Source organism: Lampetra planeri, chromosome 51, assembly GCF_965212315.1.
Source record: "Lampetra planeri chromosome 51, kcLamPlan1.2.h2, whole genome shotgun sequence".
Lineage (NCBI taxonomy): Eukaryota > Metazoa > Chordata > Hyperoartia > Petromyzontiformes > Petromyzontidae > Lampetra > Lampetra planeri.
In genome coordinates, this window is record NC_136157.1 from 3,532,713 (window position 1) to 3,552,418 (window position 19,706).

The window sequence follows — 19,706 nt, forward strand, 5'->3', positions numbered from 1 at the left end:
TTGCCGCCGCCGTGGGGAGATGTTAACTACCTCGCCTGGTGTGCAGGAGGTCGTGGGTTCGATCCCGATCCTGGCGCCTGCTGCTGTATATTTCGGTTTGCGTGTCTCTCTCTCATCATCATCACGGTGGCTAGGAGATGTTAACTACCTCGCCTGGTATACAGGAGGTCGTGAGTTTGATCCCAACCCTGACGCCTGCTGCTGTATATTTGGAGTCTGCGTGTCTCTCTCTCATCATCATCACGGTGGCTAGGAGATGTTAACTACCTCGCCTGGTATGCAAGAGGTCGTGGGTATGATCCCGACCCTGACGCCCGCTGTGTATCCGGTGTTTGCATATCCTCCCCGGGGTCGCGTGTTTTTTTTTCCGTCCACATGGAGAATCAACCTACATTTAGAGTATTTATCTGCTATCAATATCCACATGATGAGCCACTTCGTTTCGCTATCATTTGTGGCCAGGTCGCTTCTTAAAACGATATATATATAGCTCAGTGGGCCTTACCTGGTTAAATAAAAATAGTTAGTTTAGTTTAAATAGTAAAAATACTTCTCCCGATCGCTACCCCTCCTGCGGTAAGGCAGCCAGCCTGGATGCCCCCAACCGATCCCTAATTTAGAGGGTTCAATACGTCGAGTTAGTTACACGTTGCCTGCTGCCTCTCTTTGAAATCTACTTTGCATTCTGGGTTCTCGAAGGACAATAACAAACTTCATGGAGATGATTTCAAAGAGAATAAAAATAAAATTAGTAGAAGTAATAATATAAATAAAATAATAAATAAAATATTTTTCTATTATTATTTTTATTAAATTTATTTTTATTTTTATTTTTTACCTACGTGACTACCGAAAAAGCCTAAAAGTATGAATCCTTGCAGTCACGAAAGCTTCAAATCTAGAATGTCAAAGAGAACCGAGAAAAACAGAAGAACACTAAAAAACCACGAGGTCAAGGATGACAAGAGGACAGAGGAGCAGGCTCTCCGGCCCCCACTGGACATCACTGTGAGAAAGAGCTTCATAGCTCATCGGATTCCCCCCAATATTCTGATGCGGAGGAGTGGCGGCGTGCGTTACCGCAATGCGAGTGAGCGCCGCCTTCACGGCCGCCCAGCGATCTCTTCGCCGGTCGATGATCACGGAGAAACCATTTTCAGAATCTCGCAAGCTGCACACGCGCGCACACAAAGACAAAGGTGTCTCCAATGAAAGCCTGCAAAAACGGTTCAAGCAAAGTTGCATTTAGCGAGCATCTATTAAGGCCGGCAGGGCGCACGGCTCACTCTGCCTTCCCGGCGCTGATGTTGACACGTTCAATCAGGAAGTCGACGCGTGGCAGGATCCAGGACTGGTTCTGCTGTGGCATGGAATCAAACTCGGGTCACCGGGTTAGTAGCACAGTGAACTGACCACCACGCGACGTACGCATGTGCGCACGCGGCTGTCATTTTAATCTGACTCTGTCTAGGTCAGTGGCTCAGATAATACTCTTTGCTTCTTTCGGTAAAGTCACGTAGGTATAAAATAAAATAAATTAAATCACTTTAATTTAAGTATGGATCCCTGCCGTCACGAACACTTCAAATCTAGGCTCAGATAATATTTCGGCACACCACAGCCAGTATACATATTTGGCTAATAGCCACGTGTTTACTCCGGTCCCGTGTACATACACACACACACATATGCACACGTGCACGAGTACATGTACGCACACGTGCACGTACATTCGTGTCTAGATGCGTGCACGTGCACACAGTTACATGAGTAGTGTACCCATAAAACAAAGGCAAATATCCCCCGTATAGCATTAATAGACTGTTGGGGAAAGTGCTGTTAGCGAGCACTTATGAAGGCCGGCACGGTATACGAGGGGGTGTGTGGCCAGCACCACGTATGACCACACCAGATACACATTTGAGGCTGAGTCAACCTAGGGCAGGAGGCCCAGGACCGGTTCAGATCATCGCCAATGGTGTTGGCCATAAGCAAGAATCAAACTCGGGTCGCCGGGTTCATAGCGCAGCGCGCTAACTACTCTGCTAGCACTCCCCAAGCACACATGTACACACACACGCATACAAGCGTACGCACACAACGACAGTGGAAGAGCAAAGTCAACAGCAGAAACGCAACAGCACAGACATCAACATAGAGCCACAGACCAGAGGTCGCAAACGGGTTTTGATTCCTTACCCGTACCCAGCCGCACCAGGGTCGCAAACGGGTACCCGTACCCGACCGTACCCGTACCCTACCCGTACCCGGCCGGGTACGGGTAGGGTACGGGTATCGGGTACCTGATTGCGACCTCTGGGATGAAGCCATGTTGCAGGCGCGGGTGGGTTGATTCTAGGAACTTGAATTGTGAGAAGAGACAAGACGTTGGGAAATGAGTGACAAACGGTGCCTCACCAGTGACTCACGGCCTACCCGTACCCGGCCGCACCAGGGTCGCAAACGGGTACCCATACCCGTACCCGGCCGAGTACGGGTAGCCGGGTATCGGTCAGGGTACGGGTATCGGGTACCCGGTTGCGACCTCTGCCACAGACGCAACAGCAGAGGCACACGAGCAAGCACAACGACACAGATACAATGGCAGAGACACATCGGGAAAGCTACAACAGCAGAGGCACGGTGGAACTCCAATGCTACACAAGAGACTGCTGATATTGGAATGAAGGAACCACCTTCATGCCACTGACATAGGAGTCGCAGAACAATCGGAAAGTCCCAAGATCAACTCCAGGGGTCGACACATCATTCACACTCCGGGGGTGATTAAAATAGGTGCTAATTTGTGGAAAAGTCAACCTGGGTAGTTCTACAGGATTAAATAACCCTGCCATAGCAATGTGGAATTTCTACAATTGGCTCAGAGCCACCGATGAGAATGAACACTGCCCGTTTGCTTATTTGAGTAGGGAGACACTTTGACCTTTGACATCATCATCGTCGTCACCATCACCTCTTGCAATGTGCAATGGCACGACACAAGGCACAGTCTGCACGACACACACGTTCGCGAATGTGAAAGCAGCATCGCTTGCACTGACGACGCGACCGAACGTAAACATGCAAAGGGGGGCGTACACGCACGGGGAAGTAATTGCACATCAGGAGTCAAATAAGCATGAGAGAGAGAAGCTTAATGTAATTAAAGACTGAAACACAACAGCAACACAAGCACCAACAAGCAATGTAATGATGTAGTTTGTATTCGCATTTCAATAATGAAAAATGCATTTTTGTTATATAAAGTACTTATTTCCCTCATTAAAATGCAAATCAATTTATAACATTTTTGACATGCGTTTTTCTGGATTTTGTTGTTGTTATTCTGTCTCTCACTGTTCAAATAAACCTACCATTAAAATTATAGACTGATCATTTCTTTGTCAGTGGGTAAACGTACAAAATCAGCAGGGGATCAAATACTTTTTTCCCTCACTGTAATAAGCCACGTTAATTAAATGTGCGTGTTTGTAACTGTTATAATTTTTATTATTAAGAGAGGAACCGGTGATTTGACGAGCGCACTGCCTTCTCAACTCCGTGACCTAAGTTCCATTCGCAGACACGGCTAACACCAGTGGCAAATTATATCTGAACCCCTGCTAACACCCCCACCTTCCCCCCATGTTCATGAACCCGCACTGACCAGAATGGTGAAGTATGGTCTAGCAACCCAGTGAGTCCTAGCCGACACGGTGTGGTGAAGCTCTCATACAACAGTGGATCGACAACGGGCTGTAAATTATAAGAAACGTGTGTTTTTACCAAACTCTTTGGATCTTTCGGTAAAGTCACGTAGATAGAAATTAACAGATCACGACGTTTCGACCGTCTTCAGCCGAAGACGGTCGGTTGTGTTGCGATCGAAACGTCGTGATCTATTAATTATCTACCTACGTGACTTTACCGAAAGAACCAAAGAGTATGGGTCTCCTGCAGTCACGAAAGCTTCAAATCAAGATTGATGTGTTTTGCCACATTTACTCTTGCTATACACAAACCCCCTAAAAACAGATAAGTAAAACAAAAACGCCTGCCCTGGATATAATTCATTTGGCCATATTTATCCAATTAAATCTGACCCTTAAAACAAATGCACCGTCATCATCTTAATCACGATCATCATCATTATAACCTCGATTTGCCACTGTTGCACAGGCTCCTATTGACGTTAATGACGGTGCCTGGGATAATGAACACAGCAGTGGCTCCAGGAAGAGAGAAGGGAGGGCATTTCCTCGCTGCTGTCTCAGCACTTGGCCACGCTGCAATGCACACGGCATGCAGCCCTCTCTCTCTCTCTCCTCTCTCACGTCGCCACCAAATCGCCAAAGGCGGGCACAAGTCACGGAAGGCTGCAAAACGCAGGACGCAAAGAAATAATGTTGCATTCGCGAACCCACACGCCGTACACGCGGAAAGCAACGGTTGAGGTGGCGGTGGCTTGGAGAGGGCTTCATCCAGCAGTGGATGGACCATGGGGTTGATGATGACGATGATGCGTGCACGAAAATGCACCCCAACACCGCAGCGCCTCCAATCAGCGCGATTGACTACGTACGGTGCGAAAAAAGTTCGACATACGTACAAAAATACAAAGGCCCCCCGTGTAGCCTGCGTGGACAAGTGCTGTTTGCGAGCAGCTATGAAGGCCGGGGGGTAGTTTAGTCGGAACCACTGCCCGGTCGCCTTTGTCTCCCGAGTGCTGATGTTTGTACACTGCACCAAGTATTCATTTAAGTGTGAGTCGATCTATGGACGGAGGCTCGATATTCAGATATTTGTCACTCGTGTTGAACACACAGCGGGAATGGAACTGGGGTTACCGGGCTTGCAGCGCAATGAACTACACTCCAGGCCACCAAACGCCACAACGCACGCACACGAACGCGTGTACATTTTAGCAAAGCGAAGGCATCAGAGATATCGTTCATCGAGATGCGTGGCAAGTGATATTCGTCTTGTTCTTGTCCTCCCCTCTCCCCTTCCCAGGCTAATCAACCTGCACAGACCAGCGTGGAGGTAAGAAAAAGAAACCCTTGACCGAGATGGCGTGGGGGAAGCCGACATGCGTCGTTGGATTGAGAACGGCTCTCATTAATTTACGAAAAGCCACGCCGATTGAACAAATGTCGACGTTAAATTCATTACAAATCTGGCTGTCGCCTGATGAAGCTCGTTGTAATTACTGGCGAAACGTCGGACTCCGATTGCAAATGTTGTGGCTTGGCTCTCCAACACACCGGTGCGCTGCACTAGCGACGAATTGGCCACGTTCTGTTTACGTAACAAACCTCACTAATTGGCTGTGTCGGGTGGTGGCGGCTTAACGACACATTTATATACGCCCGCGATCTAACCCAAAAAAAAACCTCTATTATAAATTCATGACGACGACGGCGGTGTTGACGGAGGTTCTGCATGCGAATTCAACACGACACGCACACGCGCGCACACGACACACACACACACGACACGCACACACACGCGCGCGTACACACACATACCCGCGCACTTGCGCACACGGACGCGTTCACCTGCACGTTTCAGCGACGGAGACGCAGCGATCGGCAAAGCAAGGTGGCCTGAGCAATCACCCTTGTACCTTGTGCGCACGTGGAATTAAACGTCCGGCTCGCGACGCTGGGACGTAATCCGCCGAAGCCAAGTGGCAACAAATGTGATCATCGACGCCTTGTTTTCACCCTCCCCGGCCTTCGATGGAGATGAATTCCCCACACCGTGCGCGCCCGGCCAGCAGAGCTTTCGTCCTCTCCGTTCAACGCCCGCAAAAAGATTCCGCGCTTTGCGTCGGAAGCGCAATCTCCCCCCCCCCCACCCCGATCCGATCGCCAGCGATCCAGAGAACGAAGTTCACGTCTCGCGGAAGGTCCCTCCGTCTCCGTGGGCTCCCATCGCCTCGCTGTCCCAGTCTCAGCCGTGCGTCGTCCCTCCCCGAGCCGCCAGAGTCGTTAACCGGGTGACCTTCAAGAATTGCGTCCCCGCGAAACGAACGCGATGTGCCGTTTGCGGTAAAGCAAAAAAAATCGGCGCGCCCGGCAGTCGACGGCGAGGCAGGAGCAAATAAATAAAAAGCGCGCACGAGGTTACGAGGGGTTTGTGCTGGAGAGAGAGGTGTGTGTGTGGGATGTGTGGGGTCTGTGTGTGGGGTGTGTGCATGGGGGGTGTTTGGGATGGGTGGTGTCAACTCGTAGGAGCTCGGGACGAATCTCCCGGGGATGTGCGCGGCACGCACGTGCTGCTACCACGCTCCGCTTGTGCGCACCTCTCTCGCTCGCTCGCTCGCTCTCTCTCTCTCGACAACGACACATACATATACACGAACATGCACGGCAGCATGCAGGGGGAAAACGTACGTGCGCGGTTGCTAAAATAGATGGGTTTTTTTTTGTTTGGTGGTGGTGTTGTTGTAAAAAGAATAAAACATATGCACGGGTTGTTTAAACAAAAAAAAGACAAAAAATAGAACCCACCGCTCGCAATTTGGTACAGTCCAGCGATTGACGTAGTGTGGCTACGACCGTGGAATTACAATTAGGTTCAGAGGGCTGCAGGATGAACGTAGCCCTTGGCTAAAGCTTCCACACGTGTTATTTATTTATATTTACAACAACAAACACAAATATCCCCCTGATAGCCTTAAGAGACTGTTGGGGCAAGTGGGGTTAGTGAGCACCTATGAATGCGGGGGTGGGTAACCAGCACCACGCTCGACCGTCTTTGTCTCCCCAGTGGCGGTATTTTACACACCGCACCAGGGACTCATTTGAGGCTGAGTCGACCTCGGGGAGATCCAGGACCGGTTCAGATAATCGTCACCGGTCTTGGCCGTGAGCGGGAATCGAACCCGGGTGGACGGATTCATAGCGCAGCGCGCTAACCGCTACACTACCGCTCCCCACAACAACAACACACACACACAGACACACAGAGCGAACACGTTTTGTTTTATAATAACCGATGCGCACAACGAGTGATCGAGGTGTTTTCAGGGCGCGATCTACCGAACGTTTCGATCCGACGGAGGAAACAAAACAAACGACTACACACAGAGAGGGCTGCAGGACGGGGAGTGGATCAGAGGAGGAGAAATACTCCCTTCTGATTTTTAGGCGGTGCACCGACGAGAAAAGATCCACCGCTTGGCGTCGTCTTGCAAAGGAACGCCGCTCGATTTGGGGATTGGCTTTTTTTGTTTCGTATCATTCCATCCGCTTCTTTTCCAACACGAACGCACAGACGTGTTTCCTCATTGCAGAGTTGATTGATAAAAAAATAATTACGCACGTGACATTGATATGGCAAGGCTCTGGTCAGCGAGATGTTAACTACCTCGCCTGGTATACAAGAGGTCGTGGGTTCAATCCCGACCCTGACGCCTGTATATTTGCCAATCATGACGACAATGATGATGATGATGGTAACGGTGATTATGACGATACTGATGCTGCCAGTGATGATGACGAAATTACAATTAATGATGATGCTCCTGTTACTGAGCCGACCTGGATCAGTCAGGCTAAACCAATCCTACAGTGATTTGAAGCTTTCTTGACTGCAGGAATTACTCTTTGGTTGTTTCGGTAAAGTTTCGGAAAGAAAATAAATTAAATAATAATTAAATAGAGTATTTAATTTATTTTCTTTGTACGTGACTTTACCGAAAGAACCAAAGAGTTATCCTACAGTGTCGCGTGCATGAGAAGGCATCGTAATTATTGGCGCTGATGGGGCCAATAACTCAGAAGCGTACGAGTTCTGATCCTGGTTGGTAGTTGACTCAGCTCATCATCCCTCTAGGGTCGATAAAATTAACACCACTGTGTGGAGAAGCCAACAGTGGTTGTTCTATTCAATTCATCTTTCAGCACATGCAAACAGGGTAACAGCAATGCAGAGTTACAGCCTTTGTTCAGACACTGCTGGAGGGAGGACTTCGCTTATCACGTCTGCCATTGAGGTTATTCGACAATACTTCACTACGGCTGCTCAGTGGTTGGTTGGTGAGTGAAGGTGTGGCCTAGTACTGGTTCAAATGTCACTCAACACTGATGTTAACTGTAGCCTGGAATATAACTCATGTTTTGCTGGGTTCTCAGCATAGTGTGCAAATCACTTCACCCCCACTCCGGCCCCAGAGAAGGGTCTGAGATCAAATTATATTGTCAGGGCTCTTACACTTATCACGATTCTAAGTATGTATGTTGAATTTCGTTCGCACCGTACACAGCCAACCATGCTAATCGAAGGTACGAGAGAGGAACGACAAACTAAACACATAACGAGGTTCTGAAGAAGTCAGCTTTCAATGTAGATTATTTAAAAGTGCATAGCTCCCAGTGGCTTCCGAATATCAGAAGGAAGAGCGTTCCAGACGGCCGCGGAAGCGCATCTGAAAGTGCGCTATGCGGTGTCCGTCTTTGTTCGATGGCGTAGACTAGAAGCCGCTTCTGCGAGGACGACCGGGCCTCGCGTGATGGTTTATGCTCCTTGACGAGATCAGCGTCCACATCACTCACGATTCAGGGTCGAGAGTAACGATGGAGTGGCAGCCAATGGAGGGGGGGGGGAGGTGTTTGAGAGGACAGTTCCACCACGGAGATGGAGCGATCGGTCACTGTGCAGGCGCTCGGTGGATGGACCATGAGAGATGGCGACATCAATGGATTGCAACAACAACTACAAGCAACAGCTTTGTATTTTATTTTACCAGATAAGGCCCACAGGTGCTATATAACGCTTTTTTCAGAAGCGACCAGGCCACGAATTAGTTACCGCAGCCAAACGCTCTAAATGCACGTTGATTCTAAATGTGGAGGGGGGAAAATGGAGGACCTGGAGAAAAATCCACGCGACCACGGGGAGAGAGGCATGCAGACTCCAAATATACAGCAGGCGTCAGGGTCGGGATCAAACCCACAACCTCTTGTGTACAAGGCGAGGTATTTGGATCGAAACTTCGGACATCGTGCCCAACAACACGCAGAGCGAGCCGCAGCAAACACATCGTAAAGCTGCACAGCACAAACTGCGAAAACCTATGCAGCAGTAATAGTAGCATCGTTCAAGGATTCGCGTAAACCAACTGAAAAGCCATAAATAAGCCACCTCCAAAAAAATAAAATGTGATGAGAGTCAGCGAAATCTCACCAGACACAATGTAACGACAACAACAACACAAACACATCGGAAACGTGGCGTCACTAGCGCATTGATCATTATTATTAGTACGACATCACCAACAGTGATGACAGAAATGTGATGGAAGTGAATAAATAAATATATAACACGGAACTTTTTAAATAATAAATATAATACACGTAAAAATACAAGCGTAATAAAAGTAAATGTAATATCATTAATAACATAATTTTCGTTTGGAAGGCAAGAAATGAAACTCGCCAGACAAATTGTAACGACGACATCAAAAACTGATGGGGAACTCGGCGTCCCGAACGCACGTGTCGCGATGATTATTATCACGGCATCGCCAAACGGTGACGGCGGTGACAGTGACCACAATCGCCGCCGATGACGACGACGACGACGATCCAGGGCCACCTGGCTTCCTGCCCCCAGAGCGTTTGTCTCCAACGCGATCGACACGGACGCGGGGCGCGCGGTGTGGCACACGGACCTCGTTCGAAAGCCCAAACATCACACTCAACATCCGAAGAGGAGGCTTTGACATCCCTTTTTTTGACTTTGAAACCCCCCGCCCACCTCCTACGCATTTCACAAGTAGTACTAATCACATACCTGCATTTCCCATAAATATGCTAAATTCCTCTTGATATGCAAATAATTTTGTCAAGGCGCCCTTCCCCCCTTCCAACCCAGCTTAAATATACGCTCCAAGCGTGGTGGTGTTTCATTCAGACGCTGTCTCCCCGACAGACCTGGTCTTCACCTGAGGACGGCTGCTTGCGTTGTGGCCGAAACGTCGTGAGAATTATTTTATTTTGTTTTATTTTTATTATTTTATTACTTCCCTTCTACGTGACTTTACCGAAAGAACCAAGAAGATGAATCCCTCCCCCCCCCCCCACGAAGACACTCCGACGTATCATCAACCGCATCGGAACATCGGCGTTCCGACACGCACGTCTCTCTCCGTCGCGTTTCGAGGCAAACTTGAGCGTTGCGATTGTGCACAACGCAACCCCAAAACTATGGGACTAGATACTAAACCCACTGGAGTGTGAGCGCCTTTACAGGAGGGGTGTGGGTGGGGGGTGAATAGAAATAGGACAACAATGCTCTCCTGAAGCCCTCTCGTGGTTCTCAGAGCTCCACGTTGGCGCCTGGCTCACAAACGCATCGCCATCGTACGCAGCAGCAGAGGCAGCAGCGAGAAGAAGGAAGAACAGGCTGCTGCATTGGCTACGCAGCGAACTCTGTGATGCATCCCCGATGCTCGGCGGGCAACTGTGAGCGTTACGTCAGTGAGTGTGTTGGCGACGGCGCACGCACGGACGTGGAATCCAGCAGCCAGGCGCACTCTCTCTCTCTGTGGTTGTGACCTTTCCCAGCCTACTCTTAGGTTTTTTCGGTAAAGTCACGTAGGTAAAAATAAATAATAATAAAATAAAAATAGAAATAATAATAGAAATAAAATAATAAATCACGACGTCTCGGAGGCAACACAAGTCTCCGTTATCAGGTGGGACCGTCACAGTTAAATTTACTGTATCCAGTGAGGCAAAATTCCAATAGACGAGCTCTTAAATACAAGTTAAGGGGGGAGGACGGGGGAGGGGCTTATCTGAATGTGGTAGCCAATGAAAGGAACGTGTTCGGGGGATGGGCGGGGCTAAAAGAGAACAATAGGCGTACAAGTCGTACCCGGTGTTGGTTGACAATCCAAATACAAAAAGGAGAGTACTGTTGAACGCTGGGGATGTCAACACTCGGTAAAGTAGAATAGTACCTGTTAAATAAGATGGTCAAAATATGTGTACTTAAGTCTTTTTTACATGGTTAATAACATCTTTCCAATGATTACTCAGTTTGTACCCATCTTCTTGTTTTTTTCGGTAAAGTCACGTAGAAGGGAAGTAATAAAATAATAAAAATAAAACATAATTATTTATTATGTTTATAATAATTTATTATGTTTTATTTTTATTATAATAATTTATTATGTTTTATTTTTATTATTTTATTACTTCCCTTCTACGTGACTTTACCGAAAAAACCAAGAAGATGAATCCCTGCAGTCACGAAAGCTTTAAATCGAAATTTGTACCCATCATCACGGTTGAAGTTATGTCTGTGTTTGTATATCTGGATGGCTTCGTGTACAAACCTTTGATGGTAGCCAGAAGGTTTGCAGAGCACCTTTCCCTGCCTGTCTCTCTCTCTCTAGTTCTCTGTATACGAGCGGGATATTATGTAAAGGCAAACCTGGCGGCCGTTTATTATTTGTTTTAACGAGGCCCACGTTGATTCAGTGATTAAAGGAGATTCGTGAACATATCTGATGTGAAATAAAGTGGCAGAATTCCAACATATTCGGGCCACCAATCTTGCGATGGCGATATGTTAACTCCCTCGCCTGGTGTACAGGAGATCGTGGGTTCGATCCCGACCCTTACACCTGTATATTTGGAGTTTGCATGTTCTCCCCGTGGTCGTGTGGATTTTTATCCAGGTTCTCCGTTTTTTCCCTCCACAATTAGAATCAATGTGCGTTGAGAGTATATGACTGCTTTAATGTCCACGTGATGATAAGCCACTTCGTTCAGCTGCTATCATTTGTGATAGCCAGGTCGCATTTGAAAAAAATTCTGCATAGCTCAGTGGGCCTTAACCTGGTAAAATAAAATTAAAAAATGAGTTTTGTATTTTATTATGTTTTATTTTTTATTATTTTATAATTTCCCTTCTACGTGACTTTACCGAAAGAACCAAGAAGATGAATCCCTGCAGTCACGAAAGCTTTAAATCGAAAAAAAATGAGTTTTGTAATTCTCTACAACCTCAGTTTAATAACACTGGTCAATTCTAGATTTGAAGCTTTCGTGACTGCAAGGAATCATATTCTTAGGTTTTTTCGGTAAAGTCACGTAGGTAAAACATCAAAATTAATGAAAATAAAATAAAATAAAACAAAAATCACGACGTTTCGGAGGCAACACAAGTCTCCGTCATCAGGTGGGACCGTCACAGCCGAATTAGCCGTGACGGTCCCACCTGATGCAGCTAATTCGGCTGTGACGGTCCCACCTGATGACGGAGACTTGTGTTGCCTCCGAAACGTCGTAATTTTTGTTTTATTTTATTTTCATTAATTTTGATGTTTTACCTACGTGACTTTACCGAAAAAACCTAAGAATATATCACTGGTCAACACACTTTTTCTGGCATAAGGTATTCCAACGGTTTTAAGGTAATTTTGGGGTGCTGATTCCAAATCTGTCTATCACATCAGGTTATTGAGATATCAAATATTGCATTTTCAATAAAAAACTGCAGAAGAAAAGTATTAAATAAATGTGGATATCTACATAAAATGATATTATAAACACACTATCCTAAAAATACAGCGCCATATTTTAACACTAAAGCAGTCACTGACTGGCAACAACTTGCAATCATAAGTGACAGAGTTAATTTCGGGTAAAATCAAATAAAATGGGGTATGCCGATAGCATAAAAATGAGATGTGATAGAGCAAATCTGAGATCAGATTTGGAATCAGCACCCTGAAATTAGTCTAAAACAGCTGCATAAGTCCAGGCCAGAAAAAAATTATTATTTTTTTGACCAGTGTAATTTCAATTCGAAATAATTTTCAGTTAATAATGCACTACTACAACGAAATGGCAACACTATGACATATCATACGAAATGTGATCCACAAATAATTACGTTGTGCAAAACATCGTTATATTGTGATTATCATTTTCTGTTTTTCATTCAATAAAAAAACGTCAAAAATTAAATTGTAAAAAACAGTTATATTTCATAAAATGTGCACGTAGCTAAGATACTCCAAAGTAATTGACAGCACGATGAATCTACGATGCTTTTCGTGGTTAATTTAATGAATTAATTATGTTTTGCGCCAATGACTGCGTGTGCGTTCTAAGCGTTACCGATTGTAATGACTAGGAAAATTCACGGCCTGCTACCGTTAAGTGAATGGCAGTTGAGGAACTTTCAAGTTAATTTTTTTGTCGTCACAGAAGTACAGTAAAGCACGTTATTTGAAACTGGCATCCTGTTAAGTTTGTTGTCCTTCCCCCGCACCTCCGATTAGGTTGGCTATGTACGGTGCAAAGGAAGTTCAACACGCCTGCATATCAAATCACACAATGCAGCAAACCACATAACACGATGACAAAAGTTATTTGAAACTGGTAATCGCGATCATAATCCTATCGTGAAATATGATATCGAATCGGGAAAATGGTATCCTGGCAACAACACACGTTACATTGTGAAGATATTTACGTGAAACGATGCATAAATGCAGAGTGTGCCAATGGTTCCAGCACTGCGTTTGCCCACCCGCCCTCGTGTGCCCATCGCTGGAACCCAAAAATATCCCACCAGGATTTATTTGAGGACGCGCCAACCTTCGGGAGGCTCAAACCTCGTGTACTTTCATCTTTCAGACCTGGCCAGGAATTGAACCCAGGCTGCCGGGTTTGTGGTTACCGTGTGGTGCTGGCACCAAGATGCGTGGACTGACCTTGGAATGCCGGTCAGGTACGTCAAGACGTTTCGGAATTCTTCTTCAGGGATCTCCTTGAACTGAAGGAATTCTGGGAATATGAGGATTGGAGATCCATCCCTGCTCCTCCCTCCTGCATGAATAAAAAAGAACATTGTTTTTGCAAATCGACACAAAGTCACTTACGATAATTGCTGACTTGCTTGCATTTCTGCTGTGGTGTAACGCTTAGTACACTGTGATGGAGAGCTTAATAGACCGGTTCGATCTGTACGGATGTGTGTATGAGAATAGGTTTTCCCCGTTTTTCTGGCAACAAATCAGGTGTTAAGATGTTAAAATACCAAACTGAAACGTTTTACAAGGAATCATGTCTGCATTAACCACAATACTTGTGGTCAGAATGCAAACAAAAAACACACTCTGATAATATATGCATTGTCGTTTAAACTGATTGGTCCACACCAGAGACATATTTCTTTTGAGCCTAGTTTCAAAACGGTATTAGACCAGAGGACGCCAATTCATTCACTGATTTCACACTGACTATACGGTATATATCACTTGCTATGCCATGCGGATCAGACACGTAGACATTGTAAAAGAAAAACTACAAAAAAGTGTGCAAAGAACTTGTAGAGATGCATGCCTGGAATTACACCGAGAAACATAAAGAGGAACACTTGGATTAGAGAACATGTGCATCATCGTCTTGGTTCTTTCGGTAAAGTCACGTAGAAGGGAAGTAATAAAATAATAAAAATAAAAATAATAAAATAATTCTCACGACGTTATTATGTTTTATTTTTATTATTTTATTACTTCCCTTCTACGTGACTTTACCGAAGAAACCAAGAAGATGAATCCCTGCAGTCACGAAAGCTTTAAATCGAAATGTGCATAATCGTCATCATCATAATCTTATAATCATCCTCCTGGTTCACGTTGACTGTTAAGAATGTTGGGGCTTTAGCAGGCCACGTGATGCATGAGTGTAATGTACGTTGAACTTATTTTGCACCGTATGTAGCCAGCCGTGCTAGGAAGGAAAACAAAATAAACACAAAAAGCAGTTCTAAAGAAAGTCGTTTTCAATCTAAGATCTCTGGCCAGCAGGGAAGAGTAGACCAAAATACCCTTCAGAAGAACTCTCTGGAGCTCCCTCTGGTGGCATGAGCAAGCAATTGCAGGGCTGCACCTTAACATTTCGATTTAAAGCTTTCGTGACTGCAAGGGATTCATCTTCTTGATTCTTTCGGTAAAGTCACGTAGAAGGGAAATAATAAAATAATAAAAATAAAACATAATAAAATAATTCTCACGACGTTTCGGCCACAACGCAAGCAGCCGTCCTCAGGTGAAGAACTGTCTTGCGTTGTGGCAGAAACATCGTGAGAATAATTTTATTATGTTTTATTTTTATTATTTTATTATTTCTCTTCTACGTGACTTTACCGAAAGAACCAAGAAGATGCACCTTAACAGTTTTACCTTTTGCTGAATTGCCCTTAACATTGGCCCGTGCTTTGCCAGGTAAAATACAACTTCAAAGTAAAAAAGAAAAATATTGGCCTCGGGAATTTTTTTGCGTGCAAGTTATTTTTACACTTCCACGAGTATTCTGATGAATCGTCATGATCGCCAGAGTGTAACGCTGTAGCGACAGCTGTACAAATGAGTACTGCGATGATGCTCAGTACTTTGCCCACTGCTGAATGAACGCCTGCCCAAGCCGTCGCCATCTCTCGGTTGCAACGATCCATCGAGCACGTTGCACATGAGTCGATTTCATTGCTCCATCTCCACCGTGGATGTCTTTCTCAGGTGTCTTCTCTTCAGTTGCCACTCTGTCATTCGTTTGAATCACCGGCCATTATCCCTTCTTGACACGTGTCCTGCCCCATCCTGCTTAGGTTTTCTCAGCGGACGTCTCTAACTTAGGTACCTTCTCTCGGCCTCTTTCTGGCTCTCAGTATAATCATACTGATGCCCTGCGTCAGTATTTTTTGTAATATATTTCCTTACGTGGTCATTGATAGAGGTGCGTGACATTACCCAAACGGGCCCTTACATTAATACATTCATCGATGAAATGTAACAACAGAACCACGAGGGTTAGCAATGGAGCCCGTCATCTAGCAGTGGATAGACCATGGTTTTGCATTGATCATGATGGCATACCCAATGTTTGGCTTGCTAACAATTACACAAACCAAACCTGCCTTCGGACTCTTACAGCACATTGCGTGTATGTACGTAGCCAACCGTGCTAATCGCGCGTGCCATATCCAGCGATGCCGTGCTTTATAGATGAAGAAGTGTGTCGCTCACGAATGCTGCAAATGTGCGGAAAGGGGGGCTGTCATTGCAAACACCGTGAAATATTGCGTCACTGCTGCCCGTGAGACGGGTAGAGACGCGTATACTCAGTGACCTCCGGTGCGTGTGGGATGTCATCGCGTGTGCGTTGAATGCGCACGCGTCGCGGCGCTGCGGCGATTGCTAAACGTGACGCGTCGACTGGGGTCTTTGTTCTGTAATGGTGAGCGGCCAGTGACTAGTGGCCACGGGAGGTAATGACAGGGGAGTCAGTTGTGAGTGTGAAGGGACTGGTGGCCACGGGAGGTAATGACAGGGGTATCAGTTGTGAGTGTGAACGGACTGGTGGCCACGGGAGATAATGACAGGTGTATCAGCTGTGAGTGTGAAGGGACTGGTGGCCACGGGAGGTAATGACAGGGGTATCAGTTGTGAGTGTGAACGGACTGGTGGCCACGGGAGATAATGACAGGTGTATCAGTGTGGTGCCACAGCGACGGGGCTGCTCTGCCGAGCCAGGGAGCCGCCCGGCTTCCCCCACCGCACTGCCCCCCATCACCCCCCTCACATAAGCACACACCCGCACGCATTCCCCCCCACCCCATAGAGCTGGAAGGGAAGGTCACCTGATCGACCGGTTTTTATCCGAGAAACCCTTATCGGGAATAACTCTCACGGTTTCCGGCGATCAGGGAATTGGACGACCTCCCCCGTGCTACGTTGCGCCGCGGCGCTGCGACCAGCCTTAATATGGTGTGGTCGCGGCGTGGTGCATTGGGCCACCGCGGTTGAGGCGCATTTCCCCTCACACACACCCCCACGGGTCGACGAGACAGACGGAGGAGGGAGGGGACAGCATGAATAGCGGGACCGCAGGGGCTCTTGCGCATAGTCATGGAGGGTTGGGATCATTACGCTTGAGCGCGCAGGCCCCATTGTTAGGAAGGGTAAGGGAGTAATTAGGATGTACGCCGCCAACGCCGCTCACTGATTAGCATATCAAAAGCGCCCGGAACCGCCGTGCGCGGGCTCGAGGTGCACGAGCCGATTGTTCAGCGCAGCATCCCTTTGAGGTAGGGAAGATAAATAGGGGGGCGCAAAGGGGAAATCGCTCTCTTACTCCGAGAAGCCAGCGTCCAAGACGGCCCCCAGCTCTGCCCTCCGGACGTCCGTGCGACGTGTCGAGGCAAGCAGCGAGGAAAACCCACGGAACGTCGAGTGCCTCAAACCGTGAGTAAGGAGGTAAAAGTATTTCGTGAACGATAAATAGGGAATAGGTCCAGGGGAAATAGGATAGGCCAGCCTCGTCGACTCACACTGATCTTAACATCTAGTTCCAGGTAGGGCTAATAAAATCTCGAGCGTAGTAACAAAACCGTGTTGTTGGGTGTTTTTGAACGTGGTATTAGCGTGCACGGCATTCGCGGGGGTCTCTGTACGATTGTGCGGGTACGGAGGTGCGTGTGTTAACGCCCGGGGAGAGCACTTTTGTGTGTTGGCGTGCCTACACCGCCGTGTGAGAGGAGAATCGTCCTTGTACGATACTTGTGTTGACATGCACGCGCGAGTGCGGGAGGGGACGAGTCGTCGTGTCGGCGTGCGCCCCGCTCGCGTGTGCGGAACCGCGGTGCGCAGTGAAGCTGTTAGCTTGGTGCGAGCTTGCGTGTGCTCGTTACTTGCGTAAGCTCTCGGCGTGCGTAATCGGCGTGCCCCAGGTGCGCGATCGTAACGTGAGCGGCCAGCGCGGCGCAGAGCGGCGAAAGAGTGGGTGTCGCGTGTGGAGCTGTATGTGGGTGCGCGCACGTTCACGACGTGTGTACTACAGGTGCGCGATCCTAGCGTGAGTGGTCAGGGTTGAGTGAGTGCCGCGCAGAGCTGTGTGTGGGTGTGCGCGTACGTAATTGACCATGCCTGCTACGCGGACCCGCGGTGGAGGGGAATCCTCGGGCGACGGCTCCCACACCATGGGTGAGGAGCCTAGCAGCGGTTCGCTTAGCAGCGGGGGGGCGATTGATGATGTTAGCCCGGCCGTTAGCATTATCGAGGGAGGGATCTCGGGGGCTAGCGACCCCCACAAATTGGTGTCAGAAGTGGGATGGACCCCCGCGTTACCTCACGCTAAAATAAGACTAATATTTACCGGCCGGGGGGCCCCTTCATGGAAGGCATTCGCCCGCAATCTCTTAGGGGCCAAGGAAATTAATGGATGGACGGACGCGCAGGCAGTACGTCAACTTAATATGAATCTTGATGGGCGGGCAGCCGATTTTGTAGAAGCGTTACCCGCGAGCGCACAGACACAGCTAGAGGAGCTGATGCGCCGACTCGATCAGCGTTTTGGCACGCGTGACGAGGAGGAAGCAAAATCGGCCTTAGAGGCGCGCCGTCGCCAACCTGGCGAAGATCTCCGTGATTACGCCGAGGATGTGCGCGAGTTAACAAAGATCGCACGCCCGGGGTACGCAACTGAGGTTATTGAGGAACTGGCTGCCGAGAAAATCCAGCGGTACCTGTCTCGCACGGCGTGGTGGCAGCCAGACGTGAGCTGCCCACGTCTTCCCTTTAACACCCTTGTCGAGCGCGCACGTAAGTGTGAAAGAATTCACAGCGAACGCGCGCAGCTCCGGGGGCTGGGACGAGAGCGCGCCATTGCATGCCTGCTCTCGGAAGACGAGGAGGAGGAACAGGAGCTCGCGAGGACGGTAAGGGGCCGGGAAAGAGAGCCTCCAGTGTCCCGCGAGACAACCCCGGGATGGGTTGCCGGTATACAAACAGGTATAAAGGATGTCTCCGGCCAGGTAACCCAGATAGACAACAAGGTAAACCAAGTAGGTGAGAGGGTAACCCAGGTACGCGAGGAAACGAATAAAAATATGACCAAACTGCAAACCTCCGTTGAGACCATCCGATCCGAAATGGGGGACCTACGCGCCACGGTGGGAGGGTTATCTGGGAGGGTAGCCCGACTAGAGGCGGAGGGTGGACAGCGACGTAATGGGGGGGGAGGGAGTGGGCAGGGGGCCCACTACGGAGCCGCCCCCCCTCCCTGGGCATGTTATATGTGCGATCGCCGAGGGCATCTAGTGAGAGACTGTCCTGAAATCACCTGAGCTAGGCAGACGCGGGGGTTAAAACTCCAACGCCTCCTAGTGAGCGGACCAACTAGGGGTGCAATCGACGCGGTCCCGATACAAATAGACGGTAATGAGAATAATGGCGAGCGAGTGATCCATAAACAGGTTACAACAACAACACCCAAGGGCGCGGGGACCTCGGGCGATTGGCTGCGGGAGCTGGTGGCAGGGATAACGGGAGCCACGTCGCTGGTGGAAGGCCAGGTGAACGGGCAGCGCACCCGGATCCTGCTGGACACGGGCGCCGTGGCCTCTCTCATGAGCGCCGCACACTGCAGCATGCTCGGGGTGGACGTGGGCTGCCTGCAGGCCCCGGATCGCGCGCTGCACACGGCAAGCGGAGCCGGGATGGGGTTGCTGGGGAAGGTCTCCCTCGAGGTCCGTCTAGGAAACCAGGTGTGCACACAGGAATTCTACGTGTCGAGTGTGTTGTGCCACGAGTGCATTGCAGGAACGGACCTCCTGGAAAAGTTGGGACTTAACGTACAGCCCCGGCAACGATGCGCTACGGTGGAGGGCAGCGGGGAGCG

The 19,706-nt window shown here is 48.4% G+C and overlaps 1 protein-coding gene across 1 annotated transcript in view; it reads right to left on the minus strand.

Moving 5' to 3' along the window:
* LOC144734426 (guanine nucleotide exchange factor DBS-like) overlaps positions 1 to 19,706 on the minus strand; it is a 209,555-nt gene that overhangs the window by 149,022 nt on the left and 40,827 nt on the right. The window contains exons 3-4 of the mRNA XM_078616610.1: positions 13,742 to 13,856; positions 1,081 to 1,171 (exon numbers count right to left, since the gene is read on the minus strand). Of these exons, the coding sequence (XP_078472736.1) occupies positions 1,081 to 1,171; positions 13,742 to 13,856 (206 nt within the window). The remainder of the gene's footprint in view (positions 1 to 1,080; positions 1,172 to 13,741; positions 13,857 to 19,706) is intronic.